Source organism: Cyphomyrmex costatus, unplaced genomic scaffold, assembly GCF_001594065.2.
Source record: "Cyphomyrmex costatus isolate MS0001 unplaced genomic scaffold, Ccosl1.0 scaffold332, whole genome shotgun sequence".
Lineage (NCBI taxonomy): Eukaryota > Metazoa > Arthropoda > Insecta > Hymenoptera > Formicidae > Cyphomyrmex > Cyphomyrmex costatus.
Window position 1 is genome coordinate 630,446 of NW_017277473.1, and position 26,838 is coordinate 657,283.

The 26,838-nt window shown below is 30.9% G+C and overlaps 1 protein-coding gene across 1 annotated transcript; it reads left to right on the forward strand.

Annotated features, from left to right (window-relative positions):
• The first annotated feature begins 2,067 nt into the window (after positions 1-2,067).
• tweek (transmembrane protein KIAA1109 homolog tweek) lies at positions 2,068-24,989 on the forward strand. Its single transcript, XM_018542523.1, has 51 exons — positions 2,068-2,320; positions 2,410-2,553; positions 2,650-2,972; positions 3,086-5,364; positions 5,460-5,746; positions 5,833-6,136; positions 6,248-6,565; positions 6,865-7,240; positions 7,360-7,860; positions 8,103-8,361; positions 8,427-8,771; positions 8,847-8,923; positions 9,003-9,336; positions 9,409-9,590; positions 9,718-9,946; positions 10,015-10,403; positions 10,474-10,635; positions 10,739-10,864; positions 11,115-11,198; positions 11,755-11,890; positions 12,288-12,530; positions 12,908-13,164; positions 13,474-13,503; positions 13,593-13,896; positions 13,975-14,376; positions 14,454-14,951; positions 15,035-15,450; positions 15,528-15,966; positions 16,044-16,291; positions 16,484-17,181; positions 17,252-17,412; positions 17,515-17,726; positions 18,025-18,254; positions 18,337-18,555; positions 18,699-18,770; positions 18,946-19,101; positions 19,174-19,350; positions 19,566-19,767; positions 19,850-20,226; positions 20,305-20,705; positions 20,812-21,135; positions 21,209-21,520; positions 21,604-21,796; positions 22,007-22,236; positions 22,310-22,594; positions 22,670-22,858; positions 22,952-23,158; positions 23,514-23,537; positions 24,140-24,270; positions 24,379-24,566; positions 24,638-24,989. The coding sequence occupies exons 1-51, from the start codon at positions 2,068-2,070 to the stop codon at positions 24,855-24,857; spliced, it is 15,153 nt and encodes a 5,050-aa protein (XP_018398025.1). The 3' UTR covers positions 24,858-24,989.
• Positions 24,990-26,838: the final 1,849 nt, after the last annotated feature.

A 26,838-nucleotide genomic window follows, 5' to 3' on the forward strand; every position in this document is an offset into this window, starting at 1 on the left:
CTCTAATTGTACAACCCGCCACCAGAGGTCCAAGGAAGAGACTCGCGCTAATTCTCGCATGTACTCGAGACACGTGAAATCAGTTTATATAGAACCTCGATCTAAGACTCCTTCGGGCGTCTCAGCCTGACCTGAGAATGCACCTGGTCGATGTGTTTCTTGTTTTATGCTTATGATACTCATTGTAAATATTCACATTTGATTACCATGTGCAAGAAGATAGTCTTCTTGGCCATGTGGTTGCAATAGATGTGGTATATCAGAGCATGGATGGATCAGAGTAGAGTCACAGTATTACCACAGTATACAAAATCTGTCACTATTACGTGTACAGAAAACTTACTAAAATCGTTATTGATGGCACTTTTACTGCGATGTCTTCTGTTACGTCCGCGCGACATTTTTTTCATTATAAACAATAAAATCCAGTTATAATAATTAGACACCCTCTAACCTCTAATCAGAGTCTCGAATGTGAGAAGAATAATCGACTGTGAGTGGTCAATTTCTTATGACTTAATACTTAAAACTTAGGTAATGGCTTATTGTAGAAGGCCTATTACTCGCACTCATCAGGGGGTCTATTCTTGAAAAGAAACGTATACTAAAATTTAGGAAAATACTATAGTATACGTTACGTATACTATAGTATTTCCCTAGACTTTCGTATACGTTTCTTTTCAAGAATAGAGGCCCAGAATCGGAAACTGTACTCGAAACCTAAAATGAGACTACTTTTATTTTACGGAGTGAAGTCTCCTTATATCTTACTTCCTGGTCGCAGCACAGACTTTTGCAGAAGGCATAACCTCGGATCTACAGAGTTTTAAGCCTTAAGCGGGGAGCACAGACTTTTTAAAGGTTGATTTATACTGGCCGTAAACTGTTAACTTATGCCGTAATCTGTAAAAATTGACCAATCACAGTCGAATGAGAGGGGAATAATCGATTATAATTGGTCAATTTTTACAGATTACAGCATAAGTTAACAGATTACGGCCAGTAAGAGAAACGTAAGAGTATACGTTATAGTATACGTAACGTGTACTGTAGCATTTTCCTAATTTTTCGTATACGTTTCTCTTACGATGGATTAGAGAATCGGGGCCCAGATCCTCATACGGACAACAGCGTTTTGACACCGGACGCTGATTGATGAAAAACCGGTTGCGAGGTAAAATTTACCCCCATAACCCGTTTTTCACCAATCAGCGTTCGATGTCAAAGCGCTGTTGTCCGTATGAGGATCCGGGCTAATAGTGTATTAGTCAAGTATATACGTCAAATATGGAATGGTTTTGCGTGTCACTGTTCATTGATGACAGCTCTCTCTCCGACATTTCTCTCCAAGATTATTACAATGATAATAGGATTATTATCAATTATTATAATGACAAGCGTAGAAATATGAATGGCACATCAAAATGTCAATGTGCTTTATACCCAACTAGTTAATAAAGGTAAATCGTCGAAATAAAATATGTCGTTTTGCGTTGAACAGGTAATCGCTTTTTCTGCAGACGAGATCATTGTGATGAATTATTTTTGGAAGAGAAATATTAAAATTTTTGTTCGGGACACAGTGAATGCGCAAACAGTTCGTCACATATAGATATGTTAGATTTAGACATTTTATTTTTCGTGATATCAAATGTTTTAAATTTTTTTTTACATATTAGCTTAGTTTTGTTAATTGCATATTTTAATAAAAAATAATATACAAATAACTGTAAAACAAGCATTATATTGAATTGTATTAAAATCTTTTTACGACTGTATAGAAATGCATAGGTTATGGTAAGACAAATTTTTTTTATAATATAAATTTTAAAAATATATATATAGATTTATACCACCTAGTATTATAAATTTTTATTTTTTTCTATAATTTGAAAATGAATAAATAATTCTATTGATTATGCAATATATTACATCTATATTTTATGTTTAATGATATATTTTAAATTTATCAATGAATATATTAAACAGACTTTTTTATTATATTTCAGTATATAATATACTATGAACAATAGTTTTTAATTCAGTAGTTGAAAAAAAAGCATTATCATGGAGGAGAACGAACTATACAATGCTACAGTGTCGTCTTTCTTTGGTATTGAATCAGCATTTTGGAATTATTCTGATCATGTCATCTTGGATGATCTTAAAATGGATAGCAACTTTATATGGTTGTTATGTTCACTAGTATCTGCCATATCCTGGATTGTTTATATCGCTTATTATAATAGTAGAGTAGCTGGTTATATATTGACAAAGTTGTTAAATCGATTTGTTATTAGAGACGGATATGTTAAAGTTGGTAAGAACACACACACATACACACATAGTATAATTAACAGAGAATTAACAAATTATTTCAGGACGTTTCTTATATTTTTACTTTCACAGGATCTGTCATACTAAGTGCTTTAAGTGGGAAGATAATGTTTAGGGACATAGTTTATATCACTACAGATTATAGTTTTAGAATTCAGGATGGTTGGCTCATTTTTAGATGGTGGAGAAGCTATGTCCCTAAGGATGTATCAGAAGGCAAATATTTTTCTTAATACTGAATATAATAATTATATAAACTGTAAAACCAAAATGTAATGATACATATCTTATATAAAATTTTTTGTATTATAGATCTCTCCCATTCTGACACACGACTATCAGTTATGTTAAATGGTTTTGAATTACATGTTTACAATCGCTGTCAACTTTATGCACAATTAGAAAAATCTTTTGGTCTTACACCACAAATGTTTGCTGATGAAGAATGCCATAATATAAACAGTGACGATCTGGATGGAGAATCTATAAATAATGCAGCTAATGAAACTCGTCATTCACAAATTAATGCAATGGATGTATCTCGGCATGTGGATAACATTAGGAAGAAGGAAGCTCATGTGATTGCACGTACTTGGAGAGACTTGATACCAGTTATTAAACTAGATATTTGCACAGTTAGTAACATCAAATTATTCTACTTTGATTTAATTTTGCTATTTATATCTACTTATTCACAAACACACAATTTGTAAAATATTGTCAGAATGTGTTTCTTCTTCTTTTCTAGGGAAGACTAGTATTTGGTAATCGATTAGTACCAACTACATTATCAATAACAGTGGAAGAAGCACATTTTGTATATTCTACAAAACCAGCAGCATCCAGACACGACCATTTTATGCATTTTACCAAGTGCAAAGCCGAGAATTTTAAAGTTATCTTGGCCCCCAGCCCAAAATATACTGGAATGGTTGACGATCCACCTAGATACATGGGAGAAGGTTTCGTTGTTTTAAGTTCAAATAACATGGAAGTTTATTATTACATGGATGAACCTGGCGTCGTACCGGAACATCCTGAGATGATACAATTGGTGAATGGAGATATGGTTGAGGCAATGCCTCCTATATGGGGTATCGATATCAAGTGTGGAAAGGGCACAGATTTTAGTTATGGCCCTTGGGCCGATAGACAACGAGAGCATTTATTTAAATTCTTTTTTCCCAATGATTACCAACCAATGAAGATTACAAAATTGCCTAAACCAGGAGATAAAAGACAGGTTCAATCATTTGACATTAGATTATCAACATTGAATGAAGCAACAATTGATATACTCTTTAGTAAAAATAGAGAAACAAATGCTGTTCATGTTAATGTAGGACCAGGATCATACTTAGAAATTACAATGCCATGGATAGTTTTACAAGACGGTTATACTACAAAGATAACGGGTCAGCTTTTACATTTGGAAGCTACAACTAGTCTACAGTATCGAAGTCTAGTTGAAAGTGAGACCTTAGAATTTGGAGTAAAGTGTCATTATCCTCTTAAGTGGAACGATCATCAAGAATGGACGCTAAATTTAACTGGATGTAAAGCAACTGCTAATTTAGTTTATTCGCATAAAGACTTTTTTCAAGATATGATCAATGATTGGGCGAGTAAAGCAAGACCCGATATTTTACACTTTGTTCCATATACTTGGAAATTTAGTTTACTTTTAAAAGAATTTGAATTGATTACACTGTGTAATGAATACAATTGGATCGATTGTTCATCTCAGAACCAAGAGAATGCGCACATCGCTTTTTGCGGGGAGCTTTTTGATCTCTCATTTGATCTTCCATTTGTAGATTTTCTACCCGTTACGATACCTTTGCGTTTCTGGATTCAAGGAGAAAGCGTTGATCTTTTATTCTATTTGCCGGAAGTTAATACCAATCGTATTATTTTATTGGCATTAGATAAGAATGCAAAGATCATGACGCGTGATGGATCTCATAAGCACTTACATGAATTGAATAGAGGCAAGAAATGGAGAAACTTTTGTCAAAAGGAATCAGGATGGGTCAACTGCTGGTCTGTACCGATCGTGGCATTGAGTATTAATTATACTTATCATCTATGCCCACCGTTAGGCCCTACTCCACAAGCTAATATAACAACTCCAGAAAAAGAAGAAATTCTCTTGTCTCCTATGCGAATTCCTAAATGTAGGAAATCGCCAGGTTTACAATGGGCAAGAAGTGGTGCACAAAAGTTTGATCCGCAATCCGTAGCGCCTGATAAAGTTAGTATAGAACTTGAAATTGGACCATCCATATTGATTTTATATGGGTCTTTGTTAAAGAACTTTATGCACTTAAAGGAAAATTTATTTGGAGATTATCAAATGTTTACTGATATGCAACAAAGTAGAAACACCTCAACATCTGTAAATGTAGAAAGAAATAAAGATAAAGATATACAAAATAGCAGCATTGAGGTATCTATGGAAGATGAAGAAATAAAATCTAAACCCTTCGATCCGAGAGATTATAGACCATTAGAAGTGACTGTTGGTGTTACTATGCATGACATTCAAGCACATTTAATCAAAAATTGTAATGAAAATGATCCACCATGCCCGGTTATACTTTTAGAACGTTTTGGATTTGAAATGAGAAAGGGTTATAAGGAAACACAACTTCAGTTATTGCTTTCTCCTGCCATTGCTTTAGTCACAGATAACGTAACAAGATCAAATAAAGAACATCATCTAAATCAGGGACATTTAATGTTGAGTGCTTTGCAACTTAGAGGTCACGCTATGTTCAGTAATGAAGGAAGAAGTTTAGATCAAGAAACATTGGAGTATGCATGGTTGATTGAAGTGCAGTTAGGCAAATTAAGTGGGAAAATTACTTCTCCTCAATTACATCATTTTATTACATCATTAGAGACTTTCTTGTTAATGGCAAAAAATACCGAGAACAGTTTACGCCCACCCAATTTACCTTTTCATTGCCACCATGGTCTCGCGCCACTGCAATGTCCAGAAAGTGATGTTGATAAACATTATAGGTATATCTTTTGTCTTTTACAATAAAAAATAATAAGATAAGAGTAATCGATGAGCTTTGTTACTATTAATTACTATTATTAAATGTACGTTTCAGGTGTCCAAGTTCTGAAGATATAAAATATAGAATGACGAGATTGTCCATAGATGCTGTTGATTTATACCTACAAGAAATAGGTACTGCCATACAATTTTGGATATCTCCAATTCGTGTTGCTAGTTGTAATCTTCACGGACATCAAGTAAAATCAGGTGTTACCGCTGTTTTACCTACGATATCTATTCGCCAGTTTGTATCTGCAGCAGATTATTTTGCGAATACAAGTAATACTAATACAACTGGTAGTGGTAGATCTCATAATAACGCAAGCAGTCGAATGTCAGGTATTTTTTTTTTACTGTTTTACTATTAAATTCTTTAAATGTAAATATTTAAATTTTTAATATATTTTATATACATATATAAATAGGTGATGGATCAGATATATGGCTTGAAGTAGGATCAATATCTTTGGGTCCAGTTGTTTTAGAAGCCGCGATTTCTCTTCCAACTCCAGAACACAATTTGCATTTAGTACAAAATAAATATTTAAAAATGCATGATGAAGCAACAAAACGTTTATGGTTTTTATGGCCACAGGAAAGTGGAGTAAAGGCAACAAAATGTGGTTGTATAGGAGGTTGTGTATTTTTTGGCAATAACCGGAACGGACCAAGATTTTTTAAACCAAGCTATCATGATCTTCAAGATGGTATTAACATAGCTGCGTATAGGTAGATATTTACTTTCACACATATATACTAAAAACATATTTGATTCAGGTGTTTTATCTTTCGTAATAGTATCTTCTTGTTATGATATAACATAAGTTACTTTATTCATAGAATTCATGAACCTGATAAAGAAAAAGGATTTGGACAATCTATTTTGCATGATGGGCAATTAGTATTCCACACACCACCATATAGTTTACAAGATATATCTTTACAAGATGTATGCTATCCTATGACAGGATTGAAAGTAACACTCAATCAAGATGGTCCACAAACTCTGAAGAAAAGTATTGAACGTCCAAGGTCTGTGACCGATCATAATAAAGAAGAAAATAATAGTACAAAATTAAACGTTGCATCTGCAAGTCCATTAATATCTGGTGGAGATAGGAAATCGTTGGACAGAAGATTTTCTTATACATCGATGCGGTAATCTTTGGAATTGCAGCAGTTTTTTTAATTATTTAAATATTTTTAAATAAATAATTATTTTATTTATTGGTACTGCATGATTTAATCTAAAAATTACATTTTGTATTTCATACTCTATATTTGTATTACTAGGAAAATTAGAATAGTATTAGTATTTATTAATTGCTGCATAAATGATTGAAATAAAAAGTAGTATACGTAAAAGTTGCCTAAAGATATAAAAAGTTTTATAAAAATTATAAAATTCTTATATAAATTATACAATTTATTATACATTAATGTCCTTTTTGTTGCAGTGGGCCGAATATAAAAGATGTACCATATTCTCGTTTGATTGACGCTAGTCCTGTAGCACAGTTACCACAGAAATTAGATTCTGATTCTAAACTAAATGTAGAACGCAGTAAATCCATTTTAAGTGTACCAGAAATTGAAACTGCGCCTAAAAGTAGTGTATCTGATTCCAAATTAGCCGTAGATTATTTTACTGCAACAGAGAACATAGAAACACTTGAATCAAGCAGCCCGCAATCTTTACCTACAGTCCCAACCGAATTTAATCTATCTACGTCTATACGATCGGCTACGAAAGACAGCGAAGGAATAAATATATCGGATTCTCATCATTCATTATATGCGAGGACAAATTCAGAAGAACGATTAAAACAAGAGGTATAATATAGCAATCTCGCGTAACGAAGCACGGTAGTGTCGAGATACTACCGTATCTTCTGATATTAAGCGAAAAATTTTAGCTATTATATTCATTATATAATTGTTTATACGTTTAGGTACAACGTACAGTATCCATGTCGTCCGAAAATCACTCGGAAGCATTTTATTCGGCTGATGAAGATATGAGTCATGGATTAAGTGGAAGTCGAACGTCTAGTTTACGTCAATCCATCGTCGGTTCTGGCTGTGTTTTAAATCGTAGTGATAGTATAAAGAAAAAATTTTCATCGGACTTATCTATTGTTGAGAGCTCTGCTAATGTAAATATCTCGGTGGCGGATAAAGCGCACACGTTGGAGAGAGCAAAGACGCAAATATTAAATACAAAGAAAAGTCCCAGAATTAATAGGAACACTAGTTTTCAAAATAAAGTTGATCAAACTGAAAACTGCGGTTTGCAAGATTCGTCGGATAGCCATTCAATATCATCTACTAGTTTTATCTCTGCTGTATCCTCACAAGAAGATGTCACACTTGTAAATTTACATATGCAAGTGAATAAACCAATTGTAGATTCGCCGTTATTGATGTCGAGTTATGTTAGTCACTTAACACAGGTAGTTTTGATATATTATTAGTGCAAATTCAATTATTAATATAAATTATATTAATTATTAATATTTATAAATATTAATAATTAATATAATTTATTTATTATATTTATTAATATTTATAAATTATATCAATTATTAATATTTCTCTTAATATGTGCATATGTGTTAGTCAATTAATGTTTAATTTATTATTACATACTGTAATACGGTATGTATATTACTACATATAATAAAAAAAATGTTAGGTTCGCTGTTCAAATTGGAATCAATCGTCATTACCTTCGGGTGGTGATGCATTTACTACTCCTGTATTTCAACGAGCGGAGGATGGTAGATTAGTTTACGTTGGTGGACGATATATACCAAAACTTGAAACTGTCACGGAAGGTTTTACATCGTTGAAAATGGTAACACGTTCCGATGGTTCACCCGTTGCAAGTTCATCTAATAAAACACCTACACATCCTTACTTGTGGGACGATATATCTCTACATCAAACAGAAGGTATAGTATTAGTTGTATATTTGATTACAGAATTATGAGGATATCTAAGATCTTATATACAACAGGTGAAGATAATGCGATGCATAACGAGGAAGAATTATTAGCAATATTGCATGAAACCGGATTACGCACAACGGTTATTGTCAAATTCAAAGGAGATGTTGATATTATGTTGAGTCCTATGGTTCTGGAATCACTTCAACGATTTATCGATAGTATCATACCAACTTTGGCCAGTTTACATCCATTGACAATCTTAAATCATCTTCACAGCGAATGTATAAGCAAAGTCCAGGATGCAAATATTTTAAAACAGGATCAAAGTTTATCATATTGGAGTCAAGTCCAAACTAGTTCAAAACGATCTACAGCAGAAAGGAATCTTAAAAATGGTCAAGGTGATGATAAATGTTAGTTTTTGCGATATATTTTTCTGTGTGTGAATTAAATTAATTTGTATTTATAATCTACTTTATATTTCACAGGTAAAATTGCACTACAGACAAATGTCTACGAAGAAAGTATTACGACACAAATACAAGGCAGTATTATTTTACCAAAAGTAATAATAATTTTGCGTAATAAAAAATAATTTTCTCATTTACATATATTTTTTAATTATATTGAAAATGTTTTTTTAGTTGAATCTAACATTGTTACAAGCATCTGTCGTTGAAGAAATTATCTCGTTCTCTGCATTAGAAAATATTCGGGACTTGACATGTGTATCGCTATTTGCGATTTGTCTCGATGATGTCACTGCTAGATTCTATCTAGGAAAACAAGCTCGAGAAGTTGTTCAAACTTTTCATAAACCGGCTGCATTACCGAATCAGAAGAAGGTAAACAAAATCAGTAAAGCATTTTTATCTGGACATCAAACTACTGCAGTAGTGGCTGACGTGGGAGGAGAAACAGTTTATATAGAAACGTCAGAGAAGCAGCAAGAGGAAATTATAGTCACTTTAAATATCGGTACATAAGTAAACAAATAAATGTATATACGCGCACACATATTCTATATACATAAAGTTTGATTTTTGATAGGCAAAGCACATTCTCAATTAAGAAGACTGAGAAATGAATCTTCGATATTGAAGGATGCAGTGATAACTGCTATACCTGCACATTATTCGAAAGTATTATTTACCTGCACAAGAATGACGTCCCCATTAAAGTGTATTGATTATTATTTACATTACTTGATGGATGAAAAAGAAAAGCTGAATGTATGTAAATTTTAATATTATTTTAATAATATTAAATTTTGCAATATACTATTATTAAACTTTGCTATATATGACATATAAACTATACAATATACGGCATATACATAACAATTTTCATATATTTTAGAAACAGATTGGACCACCGCAAGCTACTGAAGAATTTACAATGGGATGTGGAGAAGATAGATTAGGGTTTATTATGTTTGAATGTGGTTTTGAGGGAATTAAATTGAAAATAGTAAAGAGATCTCAATTTGAAAAAGGAGAAAATGGTGATGGTGATAAAAAAAATGAAGCTGAAGTATTTTGCACAGACAGTGTTAAAAGCCAAGACGAATTAGATAATAATACTGCTGGTAAAAAAGACTATGATTTAAGTGATACTACATTAATATTCTGTTTACTTAATTTATTCTATTTTTAGCGTCCACAACAACTGCTGCAGAAACTGAAATAAAACCGACAAATGCATCTGCTGGCACTCAAATGAATATGAGCGCGACATGCACCAGTCTTACGTCTAAAGTAGCAAATGGCAATACTGTATCATGCGTTATTGAATTAAAAACAGTATGGTTTAATTTTGCTGCACCTCCACGTACTCCAATAACAAGAAAAATTGATTATACAAGATTAGATTGGAATTTACTCAGTACCGCATCGCCAGCGATAAATGCATGGATGAATCCTAGTAACAAATTTGCAACTCGTATTGTTTACATGTTCAGAACAATGTATCGAAGATGTACCGCAATTGTTGCCTGCCTTATGGCAGAAGCATTGGATGTACAAGGAATACATATGCCTTTGAAGGTATGTGATTTATTTTGATGCAATAAAAAAAATATTTTCTATTTTTATTAATATGAATATTTGTTTACAGAGTCGTTACGGAAGATTAACACCTTTAGCGAAAACGTTGCAGGAAGATCCTTCTTGTCAGTTATGTAGTATATTGCAAAATTATGTTTTTTTATCTGAAATCATAAATATTGAGACTAACTTAAAAGAATCGGATCTACCGCTCCTTTCTACACTCCGACAAGTAATAATTGTTAAATTGAGATATAATACATGCTTTTATCAAATATTACTTATATAAAATTTGTATTTTTGTTAATATTATAAACTTAATATTTATATTATAGGGTGTCATTGTATTAAGTAGGCAATGGAAGAACATACTTTATACGCCATTATTATTGGAACACAATTACAAAACTAAACATGTTAAACCATTAAACGTTACATTTGCCGTGTCAGATCCTGATGAGGTAAGACATTTTTGTATGTAAATTAGTATATAAATATAATTAATATATATTTGAACTTTAATACTGATGTAAAGTAGAATCTTATATTTTGACAAAAATATTAATAAATATATAAATTGATATGAGGGTTAAAAATTAACATTTAATAATCTATAATAATGTTTATATATATTTTGTATCCCGTAATATCTAAGATACACAAAAGTTATCAATAGAAAGAGCATAATTTGCTAGGAACTTCTTCTTTCAGCAAGTAAATAAGACAGAAGTGGAGGAAGAAATCAATGTGAAAAGGAGTAAGAATCCTTCAATAAAGAATATTTTTATAAAATTTGTGCATTATGCAAATCATGATAGTTTTATATATTCTGTTTTAAAAATAAAATTTTGGACTAAACGCTTTAAAATTTTCTTGCAAAATTGTTATTAAATAATAGCTAAGAAATGTGTTACATAAATATGCTTTTAACAAATTGTAATATATGTTCAACGCAGCAATTTTGTTTTGTCTCTTATATATATATATATATATATACATTTACATCATAGGTGCAGGTGTAGCAATGCTTGCAAGCTACATATATGTGATTATTTAATAAATAATTATATATGGAATAGCTTTTGAAAATGTTCTTATAATTATTTCTATATATCGCAAATTCTTTAACCATATTATATTGTGCTATTTTATAAGATCAGCTTTGAAATGCTTTCAAGACAATTTATAATGTTATAATACTACCAAAAAGAAAATTTTTAATATAATAACTACATGTTAATATCAATCAAATATAAATTTTATACAAAATTATCTTGTCTTAATCGAGAAAAACAAAACTTGTTAGATATTAAAAAATTATTTTGAGTCTTGATTTGTGCTGATGTAGGAGAATCTGTTGACTGATGGGGAGGGTAGTGCAGGAGATGTTGATGATCAGGAAGTAACAGATGAATGTGCTATGCTCATCCATACGGACCATATGCATAAACATACACATATCAAAGGCGGACAAGACAAAACATCAGGTATTACACAGTAAACATAGCATTATACATTTTTGCAGAGCATTTGAGAAAAAAACAATTTTTATGATAATTAAATTATTGAAGTAATGTGTATAAGAATTAGAACGATTTTAATTATTTGTACATACCTATGTATTATTTATTATGATATGCTCTATAAACAGTAACAAAAAACATTATATATTTTTTAAATAAGATATATATTAATCGCAGAATATGTATTCGTCATTATGATTTCATCAGAAATCATTTCGCTTTTAATGCTTTTACTAACCCCATGTATATAAATGCTTATATATGTTCGCCTAAACGCCTCTTCTAATCGATTAGCTTGTTAGTCCCGTAATTAACGAATAATGTAACCTTATATGCTTTGGCTTCATGTGGAAATGACTAGGTATGTGTGGTGATGGTTTGACGGTTCCTGTAAGCTCTCCTCGCGGGAAAGACACGACTCCTATAGCAACACCGGTTCCAGGCCCGGATTCATTTTCCTCTCCCTCTCCACCCGTAGCTCATCCAAAGAGAGGAAAAACGTTACAACCAACACAAGTGCCTGCTAGTACACGTGCAAGTATTGTTTTCCCCTTACTCACCAGTGGTGGGTTGTTCAGTCAAACACGAGAACCAAATAACATAAGTAAGTGGACAGTGAATGAATTATTTAATTTTCTTAGTAGCTAGTAATTAGCAATTTTTTTTCATTTTTGAGTCAAGCAGTTGGAATAATAAGAAAAATTAAACTGTCCTGCATGATCTTATCTTTTGCATATAATTATCATCGTTCAGTTTTATACGTACTTTTATTGTACTTCTTTTTCTTTTATTAACCTAGGGTACTTTAGAGTCTAGAATATATTTATTGTCTCTTTGAACGCGTCTTAAGAATATTTATTATTACTGCATTTTTATTTATTATTTTATTTATAGTTACCTCTTAATTATTGTCATTATTGATAATTATATCTATATGTGAAGAATTGTATTTATTCAATTTGTGAATTATTTTTGTGCCAGGTTACGGAACATTGAAAGAAGAGAAGACTCCACAAATTCATATTTCACATTCACATCAACTTGGTTCTAATCCTAGCATTTATTCTGGAGGTCCAGGTCATGGTAGTCAACATAGCACTGGAAGTTTAGACCAAGTTACATCTCCTACAAGTCATTCTACTAAACCTATAAATACAGGGGAAGATCTGTATAGCTGGATGGCAAAGCAGCAAGAATTTATAAAGGATAATGATAAAGGAAATTTAAAAGGAAATTGGGTAAGTCTAGTCACTGTCATCATGTCATAAGATATGTATAGTTTTCTGATATTATAATGTAAGAATGTGAAGATATATATATATTCACATTTCTAATATATATATTATATACATATATATATATATATATATATATATAATTGCTGGCTACTACTTTTTCCCATCTCTCAGGCAATTTTCGAATTCCATCTCGAAAAAATGACTTGTCTTTGGAGGTGATCATCTTTTGGAAAACGGACCGAGCTAATTTGTACTCCCAATATATATATTTGTTATATGCTAAAAATTTGCTTACCTTTATTCACGTAGGTCTTTCGTACAGAGCAAAAATCTACAAAGGTATATTTAAAAAGGCGCAATCTTTGTCATTCTTATAACATAGATATGTCATTTCAATGTAAGACCGAGTAAAAATATTCTTTTTTTAGGATTCAAAAATTAACACTATGACTACTGACGACACTGAAGATTCTGATATACAGAGTGGTGCTTTCCTGTATCCAATGAAAGACTCTCTAAGATTATTGGATGCACATTTGATTTTTGAACCGCTTTTGTCATCTTTATCGGTTATGCCACAACAGATGTTATCAGTTATCGGATCAGGAAATGTAAATAATTTGTCCTCCTTAGATTCATTAGGCTCAAATTTATCTCTTGTAGGCAGTATGGATACTATGCGCATTGACATAGTCGTGAGCGAATTTGGAAAAATAACAGATAAAAAAAAAAGTAAGCTTAGAAATTATTAAAACTCTTTATGAATGTACAATATGTTATTTATAAAATAATTTTTATTTTATTTTACAGATAACAAATGTCAGTCAAGAAAAGGAACTAACTCGAAATTTCATCTTGATATACCACCAGAGACACCAGCATTTTTATGCGAAAGGATTGGTGTAGATATCGATATTAAGAAGATGGCTGATATGACAGTAGATGATATGATACAAAAACAAAATGTCCTATATATATCTAGAGGTCAATTGAAGAAACATACTAGCACAGTGGTTAACATTAGTTTAAATATTCGTTACATAAGTCAGCAAGTAAACATGCCCCTTCTTAGATTATTACATCAAATAAGTAACATGTATCAGAATGTTAAAGAGACACAGATGGAGTTAAAGGAGCAACAGCCTGAAGGAAAACGTAACACTAACATAATTAATGTTAATGATAACGTTGCAAAAAATGGCTCATCATCGAGTAAATATACAATATTTTAATTATAAATAATTATTTGTACAATTTATTTTGCAGCTAATAAAATGTTATTTTTCTAGCATCTGATCTGCAAGAACAGTTCCTTACTGGCAGCAAAAAGATTGAAGCACCGTTGCTTCGTAGCAGTTTTGAACCGAATCAATCGAAAGCGTTACCAGGTGCAACTGTGCGCTCTCGGCCACAAAGTTTTGCACAAAAATTACGAAGCACTGGCAAAAGTGTAAAGGGCTATATTAATTTAAGTGAAGGTGTTATCACGCCCAGTTTTGGAGCAAGCCCTAGTGGATCTGGTTTGGATAAATTCCCGGATACATGTAAAGATAGCGCACACTTAACGCCACGATGTTGGAAAACTATATACTACCTTTTGGATTTGTACGCAACTCGTCCGGAAACTAAAACTATTACCCATCGATTTTCGATATCTGCAGATGCAGCGGAACATTATAAAAGTGGAAGAAAGTATGAAATCTTGAATGAAACCAAAGATGTTGATATTGAAAAAGGATTAAATGCTGAAAATAGTTCAACGCCAATTCCTCCATCAAGAGAGTTAAGTAAGTATAGAATATATTTTAGTTTTTTTTTTTTCAATATTTTTATCTTGCTAGCTTTAATTTAAATCGAATGCTATTTATAGATATTGTAACAGGTGAAAGAACAAGGCTAATTATTTTTGGCGTTGCACGAATCCATAGAACCAGATTATTAGCTACTTTAAGTGGCTTAAAACTTGAAGCAGAAATTACTAGTCTACATTCTAGTCTAACTTGCCGTAAGAAATCACGGCCTGCGAGTTTAGAATGTAGTATGACTGGACAAATCGGAAGAACCATGATTGTTTTGTTGGAAGGCGTTGCCCCTAATCAACAAACAGTTGTAAAAGTTACTGTTGGAAAATCACAAGCTCTATATTCCAGTATTACGAGGCGTCAAAAGGACAAGAATAGCGGTTTATTGACTGTCGGTGCTGTAAATATTGATATACCGCAGCATCCTGTAGCATTGCATGGAATGATGACTAGAGGCAGTAAACAATTATCATCAACGTTACAGGTAAATATTAATTTTGTAACAATACTTTTATATTCTTAAGGGAAATATATATAAAAAGAAAATACATCTTGTTTTAGGAATTAAGAGTTACTAGAACATCATCAAGAATGTCGCGAGGACAACAACAAGATGATGTAGATGCTGTTTCAGGCAGTCCACATCATTACGCACCTGCTCCTTCGATAGGCGTAGAAAAACCACAAGCCGTATCTGGTCTTTTAGAACCTATTGTTATGCAATTCCACATAATACTTCAAAGCCTAAGTATAACTGCGGCATTGTTACCATCTCTTCAAGCTCAGTACAAGATGGATCAGGTGAATAGTTCTGGCATAACAGGTAGCAAGGCTAAATTTACTATAGACTTGCCTCATCATAATCTGAGTTTCACGACGAAATTGCAAGTAACAGAAGCGAACTTACCATCTGAAGCAAGTATCGAATTACCTAAAGTACATGTTTCGGCCGAATACATCCAGGATGGAAGCAGTAACTTGAATGATAGTAAACTAGCAGGTAAATAATATATAAATCATGTATTTTATGTTTCAACAATTGTGTTTTATTTAAATAAAATTATGATTGTTTTGCAGATGGTGTTGTATTAAGACAAGGTAGCTACCTAAGTGCAACTGCAGACATCGGAATATTTGAGCATTCTTTAACGACGGATCTTTTAAACCATTTGGTATTTGTACAAAAAGTATTTATGAAAGAGGTAAACGAGGTAGTACAGAAAGTTTACGGAGGCGAAAAACCAGTACCTTTGTGGCTTGAAGACGACGAATCAACCAGCTCTACTTTAAAACGAATTTTATTTTCACTGATTATACGTATTAAGGTATTTTTTTTACAAAATTTTTCTTATATTTGTCCTGCTTTGTTGAAAATTTATAAATTGTTATAAATTTATAGCTATATATCGTTATAAATTTATATTATTATCTGTGAAATCATTATTAATTTGTACCTACTAATTTTATTATGACAATATTTTAATTCTCATAAAGGAAACTATTTTTTTTTTTTGTAGAGGATTCAATTGACTGCAACAACGCCAACAAATTCGGCAGTGAGGTTAGAAACCGGCGCTGTAGAATTTCAATTATCTAATAGAGTGCAAAATGTTTCTGGAGCTACTCAACCTAATCCCTACATGAAATTATTTGGCAAAGCACAAGTTGATATTAATTTAAGCCTGGGACAATTACTGAAAAATGTATTATTTGAAGAAGCAGAGCCTGAATTTCAACAGTTTGCTTTCTTCAATACTAGAATAGGACTACGAAATGCATTTCAAGAGGAAATGGCTCAGGAAGAAGACAAGGAAGTATTTTTAATTACTCTTAAACGTCCACTGATTTATATACAACCGATCGCTATCGATAAAGCTATACTCGTTTGGTTAAATTATAAAAATGCATATGAATACTGGAATGAAAAACGATCTAATTTGAATAAAGAAGTGTTAACTGCTACTCAACAAGTATTTGAAAAAGTTCCATTCGGACAACTGACGAGTCAGCTCAGTTCACCTCATCTTGGAACATTATTTTTGCAATTAACAGTCGATGATATGGGCATATGTGTGCCGCTTAATCCCTTACCACCAAATAATTGGAGATTAAATAGAGGTCTCTATGATGGAGAATCGCGAGGTGCTGTTGTAGTAACACTTGAAAATACAAGCATATCCGCATGTAGTAGCGGTAGTTTAGTTAGTAAAGGAAGGTATGTATATAATTTATAAACTCTTGATATTTTTACATATTTATATTTTAAATTATGTTTTTCTCATTAGGTTCGTAGGATTATGCTTGAGATTTGCAGAAGACTTTGAAACTTCTTTGGACGATTGGAAACCAGATATGACCGATAGTAATATAATGAATTTATGTGTCGTATCCGAAGGTACTTATGAAGTGTGTAGTAGAACTATCGCTCAAAAACAGGATAAATCTGGTACGATCTGCATACTTAATAAAAATAACATTTCTATTATAGAAGCATAAATAGTTTTATATTTTTCTTTTCTATATATTTTTTAAAAATAATTTTTTCTAGATAATGCTAAATGGATCTTAAACGTTCAATGGCAAATGGAGGGAGTTGATATTCATCTTGATGTCAATGTAGGACAACAGCTGTCAGCTCTTGGACATACATTAACGATGCTAACTGGCTCTGAAGAAGAAGATGATATTCACGTTCCTTTAGATTATGACAGCGACGATGGAGATCAACCAGAAAATAGCACTAGCCAGGTTAAGAAAAAAGTATGGTTTAATTAATTTTATTTTTTTTCATTTATACGCGCGGCTTTTGTACATTATGTTTAAGTAAGTAATGTAAGTAATGATAAGACATGTCTTACATAGTATTTATATATAAAACTGTATATAAAAAATTTTAATTAAATCTTGATAGTAAAATGAATATATAATACATTGTTCAAGATGGCTTGAACAATGTATTATATATCTAAGATGATTTGCATGATCGTTTCTTAAATCTTATTATTTCAATATTAAATTAAAGCGATATTTTTTATCAAAATTGTATGTACTTTTACAGGAAAGCATATTAATGAAAAAATCAAAAAATTGGACGGACAGTCTCCCAGCATTTATCTTTGATCCTACTCTCGATGCGAAGAAGCGATCACAATTAATAGAGAAAGAAATGAACGAACAAGCAAAAATTATAAATGATTTGCGATCATTGGGCGCTTCGCATGGGACAATTGAGCAGGAAATGAAACGGCTACATGAATTAGAAGCGATGGTATTCAAAGATTTTAGAAGGTACGTGATGAAATGACTTTTTTCTGTCAATTTATATATTTGGACTTACATATTTGGACTTATGTGAAAATATATTCTCTAGGGATATGATTCAAAAGCTAAGAAGACAATCGGTGAAAGCTTCTGGTATTAAGGGTAAATTAGGTCTTGGTAGCAAACCGAATACATATCGTTCAAGATCATTTATTGTACCTTCGCCTACACCAGAACATCATTTAGAAAGTCCAGAAGATCTAAATACGGAAATTAATTCAGCAAATTCAGCAAGTTACGAAAGCAGTCCTAGAAGCGGTCCCAGTCGGTATGTATTTATATATTCAATTTTAAATAATTATTATTTAACATTTTTATAATTTCATTTTTTCGAATATTTCTGTTTATCTATACATATTAAATATTTAATTAAATAACTCGTTTATTTATTTTTTATAATTTGATGTATAGGTCAGCTTCTTTGCGAGTAAGAGGGCTTAGCGGACCACGAGTTACTTTTAGTGATACACATACAATGTGCAGGTATAGTTGAAACATCATATTAACAATAAAAAGATATAACTATATACGAATACAAAGCCTATAACAATCTAACTTGGATCTTTAATTCCTTATATATAATTTCGCGTGAATTTATATACTAATATACGTAGTCCCCCCAAAAAGATATAAATTAATTATTTGTAATATTTATCAGGCAATCATCTCTACCTAGCGCTAGTTCTGATTTGAGTTTACCAGAAGGAGGATTAGAATGGCCAGAGACTATTGAGATCGAAGGAGAACGAGTTGAATTGAGAAAAAAGAATAAAGATATTAGTTGTACATCAAGTTATGACAGTATGGAGGGAAAGTATGTGTTCTCTCAATAATTTAAATAATATACATACAAACATATACATATTACACTATTTTCTCTTTGCAGTGCACCATTATTAGATTCATTTGGAAAAGAGCAAGTTTCATCGACATCTTCTCCATTTATTACCCAGAAAACTCAAGAACCTAATATAGATTTTGAACTTGATGTCAAAGTTTTAATTAATAGCGGAAAATGCGTATTACACACAAAAGATCCAGGGAAAGAAGATGAAATTAAACTGTAAATATCTAATATATAATGTTAATATATAATGTTAAATAAATTAATAACTTTAACAATTTCTAAACAATATGGAAAGACGCATATTTTGATAGTCCTAAAAAAGAGATATGTTTGTATAAATGTTTATTATATACTCAATTTTTTAATTTAGTACTTTCTGGAATAGTTTATACAATTGCATTTGTATATAACAAATGTTTTTTCCTTTATAGCTTAAGTAGAATGAAGAAAGAAAGATCATGTTCTGGTGGTACATTCGAATTTCAACCTGGTAGTCCCAGTAGCAGTAGAAAACATTTAAATAGTAAAGAGAAACCGTCAACAACTAGTACATCTCGGTTGAAATATCTGCAACATGCAAGTGTGCCTTTAGTAGATTTAACAATTTTTCATATTCCTGGTTTGGATGTTAAGGTAAAATTAAAAAAAACATTTTATCTATCAATAATTATACATTTTCTTTAAATAATGGTATAAAGAAAAAACTATTTTGCAGGTTCATTATGAATCCAAGACACTTCCAGAAGAATCATTGTCTCCTCGCATATCTGCTGAGAACAGTTTATTAAGTCCAATTACAGTGCTTAGAAAATCTAGTACTAAAAAAGCCAGTTTGTTTGCTTGGATGACTCTTCAAAGCATTCCTGAAGAAACTATTATTAGTCCTCATATCCTTGAATTTTTAGAGCAAACCTTAGAACCAATTCCAAGCAAGAATAATTTCCAGAGTAACGTGCAAACAAATGCTGGCTTTCTGCTAGAAAATATGGAAAACACATCATGGGCTGCCACTGCTGCAAACAGCAATTATGTTTATGCCAGTTTTCCCGTTGATGTCATAGTATATTTTCATATGCAACCGTCTACATTTAGGTATACTAGGCAATATATTTTATATAAATTTTGAAGAGTCTGATTTATTTATTAATAAATTATAATGTTTTTTTATAGATTTTCATCTTTACCAGTTTCACGAGTAGAATGTATGCTACAGTTACCATCGCTTGATATCGTATTTTCATCAAAACGTGCTGAGGAAGAGTTAATAGAGTTTCGAGAATTGAAGTCTCAGACAACAGGCAAAGAAATAGGTTCAGCTATTGGTGGATTATCTGTCACAGGTTGTTTAGCGGATTTTTCCGTTTATATTTTTCATCCGTATGGTGGCGGAAAGAAAACAGGTTTAAAAGAAGCACAATGGTCGCCTTTATCAGACAGTGAGAGAAAAGATTCGTTAAGCATCAACGTCGAATTTGTCAAATTTCACTTGTCGAGAAGCAGAAAATTGAATTTTCAAAGCGAACAGCTTAAGAAGCTTTCGGATACTAGTCGTGCTGTTATACGATTTTCAAGTATGTACATAATGTAAATCGAAATATCACGAGCATAATTTATTAATTTATTCAAATATGTTAACAATTGTTTTAATAAATTTTTTAATGTAATATTAATTTTCAGCAATTATTGATATTGGATCTGCTTCATTTAAATATGACATGCGTCGACTAACAGAAATTCTGGCATTTCCGAAGGCTTGGTATCGACGTAGCATAGTGAGACGCTTATTTCTAGGAGATTTAAGTTCAGGTGCTGCATATTCCGAAGGGGATGGAAGTCCTCCATTAAATCAGGAAGAAGCAGTTATGGGTAGTTCCTTATTGAAACATTATGATAGGCACGATTCATTATCAAAAAGTGCATCTGAAAGAAGTCCTATATTAAATAGAGAAAAATTGAAATTAACCTTGGAAAATGATATGCCACGACCTCCACGATTAAAAGGTATCTGCTTTCGCGCAATTAGCAAAAGAGTGAACTTAAAATTTATATTAAATGTTATTTTTATTTTTATCAGATATTGGAAGAGGATGGAGTTTCACCACAGACAAGCAAGTGTCGTCTGAAGTCAAATTAAGAGAATCCGCGTGGGAAACATTAGTGTTATTTGCAGTGAATTTTACGCGTCTTAATGTTCATATGAATATGGGTAATGTAATGGGTAATGTTAGTTGGATGACAAAAGATTTCAGATCGGACGGAAGACTATCTATTGGCAGTACGGGACATAAAAATTTGTATATAGGCATTGGCTTAGGAGGATCAAGTTTAGATGCGAAAGGTGGTATAGTTGGTGGGACAATTGAATTAAGTAGAATTGATACTTACAGTGAGTTTTAAATAATTAGATTTTTGTATATTCATATATCATCATAAAAAATTTAATGTATATTTTTATACGCATTGTTATAGTACATATTCGAGAAGAACCTGGAATAGAACCTGATCATACAGTAGGATTGAAATTATTTGCATTAGAATTACGATTGGATTATATGGGAACAAGTGTACTAATGTCTCGAGTGTCTTCATTGGATGTTACTCTTAGAGATGAATGGAAAATTAATCGTAGTAGCAGTGGTGATGCTTTCATGCCAACCCGAAGGTATGTTTTAATTTAATCATATAAAAGTTAATGCATTGCTTTAAAGAAATAAGCAAAAAAATGCAATTTTATTTTGTCGAAATTAAACATTAAAAAGTGATGCATATATATATATATATATACGAAACGTCATTCGGCCTTTATTTAATCATTGTTTGAATACTAACGGTCCTACAAATATTGTAATTATAAACATATATGTTTGTACAGGCCCGCTATTATTTTTATGCACGGCGATTTGGGTTGGGATCAACTACAAGTTATGATCAGTAAATCAACAACAGCCGATTTATTAAAAATGTTTTACAAACTGGATGAGTTTTTCAGTCAACAATTTAAAAGTAGCAAACGTGTATTTAGTTCCTTACAACCAAAGCATCAAAGAATGAATAACAGTAGTATTAAGAAAAGGCAACAAAAGAAGAAATCTGCTGTTGATGGTAAAGTCAAACTATTAATATTTGTCAATTGTTGTAATAAAAAAAATTGTGATACTAATTAAATTTATTATAGGTGGTCCATGGAGTTTGAACCAGACTGCGATATCAGATGCTAGACATCATAGACATTGGCAAAGAGTATTAACTCAAGTAGCTGGTCTTCAATTAGGAAGCTTAAGGTTTTCTTTACCGTCAACTGGTACCGTCCTTGGTGGTACAATGGAACTTCATGGCTGTAATATTAGCTTAGCATGTTTCCACGGAATTAATTTTAAAAGCAAAAGTTGGGCTTTGTTCTCGTTAAAAGAACCCTGCATAAGTTTTGCTACAGAAGCCCAAGAAATCCCAAGTGTTGAAAGTAATTAATATTAAATAATCATTATGTTATTTCTATAACAATAGTGTATCATAAATTAATTTTGTTTATACGCAGCACCTACCACATATGACGTTCACGTCGTACAGACGTTAACCATCAGTCTAGGACATCAACAGGAACAACATGCAAGACATCATTCCATGGCAACAGTGTGTAGATTAAGTCGAAGCGTTTTATTTCCACCGCAATTTAAATCTCTGCAAGAGTGGTTTCATTATGCATTTGCTAGTAGTGAAATTGATGGTACGTATAAAATATAAAAGTAATTTATTATTTTTTCGTGTTTTTTGTGAAATTTTATATATTTATTTAACTCTTATCTCTTTCATCAAATAGCGGTAGACAGATTTCCGTGTGTCGAGAGGGACAGAGTGGACACTACATCTGATGGTAGCAATGTATCACGTGGAAGGAGCACGTCTTCAACGTCTGGCAAATTGCAAGAACATTCTCATACACGAGAAGTAATATTTGCCTTGCCTTCATTGCAGCTTCATCTAAAAACTGAACATTTACAAACAGCTAGAACGCCAGATGTTATAGGTACGTAAATTGAAAATAATCACTTTTGCTGCCTAATTGTTTAAAATATATCATATATTGTATCTGTGTAATATTAATCGCTTTTTTAATAATAATATTATATAAATATTTAATTGCTGCTTTAATACAATCAAACTTTCAATAAAATACGAAAATAAGCTAAATATAAATGTGCAACAAACACGTTTTAATTTTTCGTATATAGAGGTTTTGTTTATTATATAAAATTATATTAATAAGTGTAACATCTAGTACAAATTCTTTTATGTTAAAACACACTAAGCACAAAGTATAATATTACATGTCCTTCCACTGTGCTAATTATTCTGCAATTGGTTCTTTCGTATATTTTTAGGACTTCCTAAGCATATTTTATATAGTAAGTATATGAAGTTTATTATATTTGGAATGATAAAAAACGGTAGAATATTTAGTATGCTTTTTATGTTTAAATAAATGCTTAAGCGATATCTGTATATCGGTATACAGGTATTGGTTATTATTATCTTATACCTATATCTCTTATTTAATACATTTTTATAATAAATTTTTTAAATAGTTCACACACATATACACGAACACGTACACAAAGTGACAAATAAACTAAAATTTATAGTTCTTTTCAATTGCTTAAGCTATAATATTACGCTTTAATTAATATTATGCTCAATTATTATAATTAAGCATAATATTGTCAAGATGATATAATCAAGTTTATATAGAGTTTATTTAAAAATTTTTATAATTTTGAAATAAACTATATAATCTTATACATATATATATATATATAAAATAGTTAAACAATTAATAATGCTTAAGTAGCATGAGAAATTAGTTTTACTATTTAGATGTAACTTAGCTATAATAATAAGATGTTATTTCATGAGAATAACTTCAAAATAATGTAGTATATGTAAAAACGTACAATCTTAAAAATCATTGTTGAAAATTATGATTATGTTTTATTATTTTAATTTGCAGGCGAAAAACCATTAGTTGAATGCAGCTTTATAACAGAATTTGAAGATCACATATTTGTTACTGTTGATGCTGAAGCCTTTTTCTTCCTACATGATCTTATTACGTCATATGTGAAAGAAAAAGAAAGAGTGGTAAGAGCTTTATTGAAAGTAAATTCAAAATCTTAAATCTGAATCTTATTTAGCTCGAAAAAAATTCTTATTCTTATGAAATTTTCTATATTATAGCATACAATGCAGAATATGGGTGCAAGAGCACATAGTCCTGATCCACAAGAAAGAAAAAATATAAATACAGTTAATATATCTAATGTATCTGTTACTGCCGAAGACGAAAAGAAACGTAAACAATTTGATCCAGCTGAAATGTTTATAAAAGACTGGCGTTCATATAGATGTAAAACGTGGCATTTAGAACCAACAGTAAGGTAAGTTATTGCTGAAGTACAGTTTTTTCAAAGCCATCTAAGATAATGCAAAAGTTTCTTAATTTATCAAGGCTATTGTCGTGGGCCGGCAAAAGTATAGAACCTTATGGAATCGATTATATCCTTCAAAAATTGGGATTTTCCCACGCACGTACGACGATACCAAAATGGATACAACGAGGATTTATGGATCCTTTAGACAAATTACTCGCCATTCTTATGTTAAGAATGGTATTAGCCGTTCGTGAAGAACCGTCAGATGAGCAAAAAGAATATAAAAAAGAAAAATAATACTAAATTGACTTTTTTAAATAATATACATATGATCTCGCAATAGGTATTACAGCGGTGCAATAACACGTAAGAATAACATAATTCACATCAGTGTTACGATGCGATAAAGTTTATGCATAAAATAACACAAAAGCCTATGTATAAATTTTTTTATTGTTTATTTAAAGTAGTTAGGTTCTGAAGTAGTTAATATTAGTGATATAATTGAAAAAAGAACCATAGTGGTTGATAATAATCGTTCTTAGTAAAGAACTATGTAACTTATATTTGTAAAATTTATGTCCAGAAATATGTGTTACATGTTTTACTATATGTATATATATACGTATATATGTGTATGTATTATAATATACGAATATTATACGTATATATGTGTATGTATATATATATATATTTATAGGTATAATTAATAAAACGTAACGACATGTATCCAAATAATTGTATATTACTAATGTATACGAAGTATAATCTTTTTACTAGACATTATTTATCTCATTCAATTGAGAGAGAAAAAGAATTAGGAAATGTTATATCATTTGAATATATCTTAACTATGTTCTTACAGAGTATTTCAAAATTAATACTCTTGAGACCTGCACTTGGTCACTTTTTATACAGAAATTATATATATAATTACGTTTTGCGAATTATCTCCGTGTCTCCAAATCCATTCGTAGAATGCCAACGTTTCGTGAACATTGCAATTCATTTTTACTTAAGTATCAGACTGCTCCTCGCCCTGATGAAATGAACTGCAATGTTCACAAAATGTTGGCATTCTAAAAACGAATTTGGAGACATGCAATAGCCTGCGAAACGCATTTCTGTATTTCAAAATTTTTCAATGTACAGTAATACAAAATTAATTATTCACATTTAATTTACCTATGTATCCTTTTGTTTTTTTAATTGCAAACTATCATAATTATAGGTTTAATTTACAAAATGTAGGATCTATTAAAAGAAAAATTTTTATGCGCAAATGGACATGTGAGAAAAATATATATGTATAGCTTTCATTTTGAACATATAGAACAACGCAAAACAGAATTTATATGATTGTGATATTTAATATTATTTTATCATGTCTTGTTCGTAATACGTACGAATTTGTAAATTATATATGATTTTATAATATAAATTGTATATATACTTTTTAAAGACTCACGACTGTAAAACGTACATGATCTGTGATTCCTCTATATTTATTTTATATATTGTGTATACGCTATTTATATATTATGACTTATTTGTTTATAAAATTTATTTGAAAGTAACTCTTTGATATGATTTAAGTAATATATAAGTAGATTTTTAACGCGCTTTTACGATCATTATCGACCATAAAAGAGTTCTCTGAAACAATGTATTACTTCACTTAAATATTGTAAAAAAATTTTATATTGATACGTGTAAATACGTGAAAATAATTAAATTTATCCAGCACCATTGCACGAATATAAATATTCTAGAATATAATATGTAGATCCTTTTTAAGGATTGAATATTTCAATATTCGATTCAAGAATTCAGTAGATTGTTTCAATAAAAAGAAATATCGTATGCATTTTTATATAACACACACCACATGCGCGCGTGTATTCGCAGAATATATTTATTAAACTTTACCGAGTATAAATCCAACAATGTATTCATAACCTTTCAAATATGATCTTTTCATTGCTTCAACAGTACATAATATGTATTGAATATGTATTTTGCTGATGCTGGAATAAATATGCGTTTATAAATATTCCTATTTTTGAACTTATTTTTATATTACAATGATACATTACATAAATATATAAATATGTATATAAATACATATACAAATATAATTTTTTAATATTATTTTATTTCGAATAATACCCTAAAATATATATTCATAATTATTACATATTTGTAATTAATTTATTCCTTCTACACGATAATTATATAAAAGATTATAAGAATTAAAGTTATCTTTTTTAAAATACTA

Excerpts from the sequence above, each read along its gene's own strand:
- tweek (XM_018542523.1), top strand. The coding sequence starts at position 2,068 with ATGGAGGAGAACGAACTATACAATGCTACAGTGTCGTCTTTCTTTGGT. Across the intron at positions 13,897-13,974 it reads AATAACAGATAAAAAAAAAA|ATAACAAATGTCAGTCAAGA; the intron begins GTAAGCTTAGAA and ends TTTATTTTACAG. Across the intron at positions 18,255-18,336 it reads GTATTCAAAGATTTTAGAAG|GGATATGATTCAAAAGCTAA; the intron begins GTACGTGATGAA and ends TATATTCTCTAG.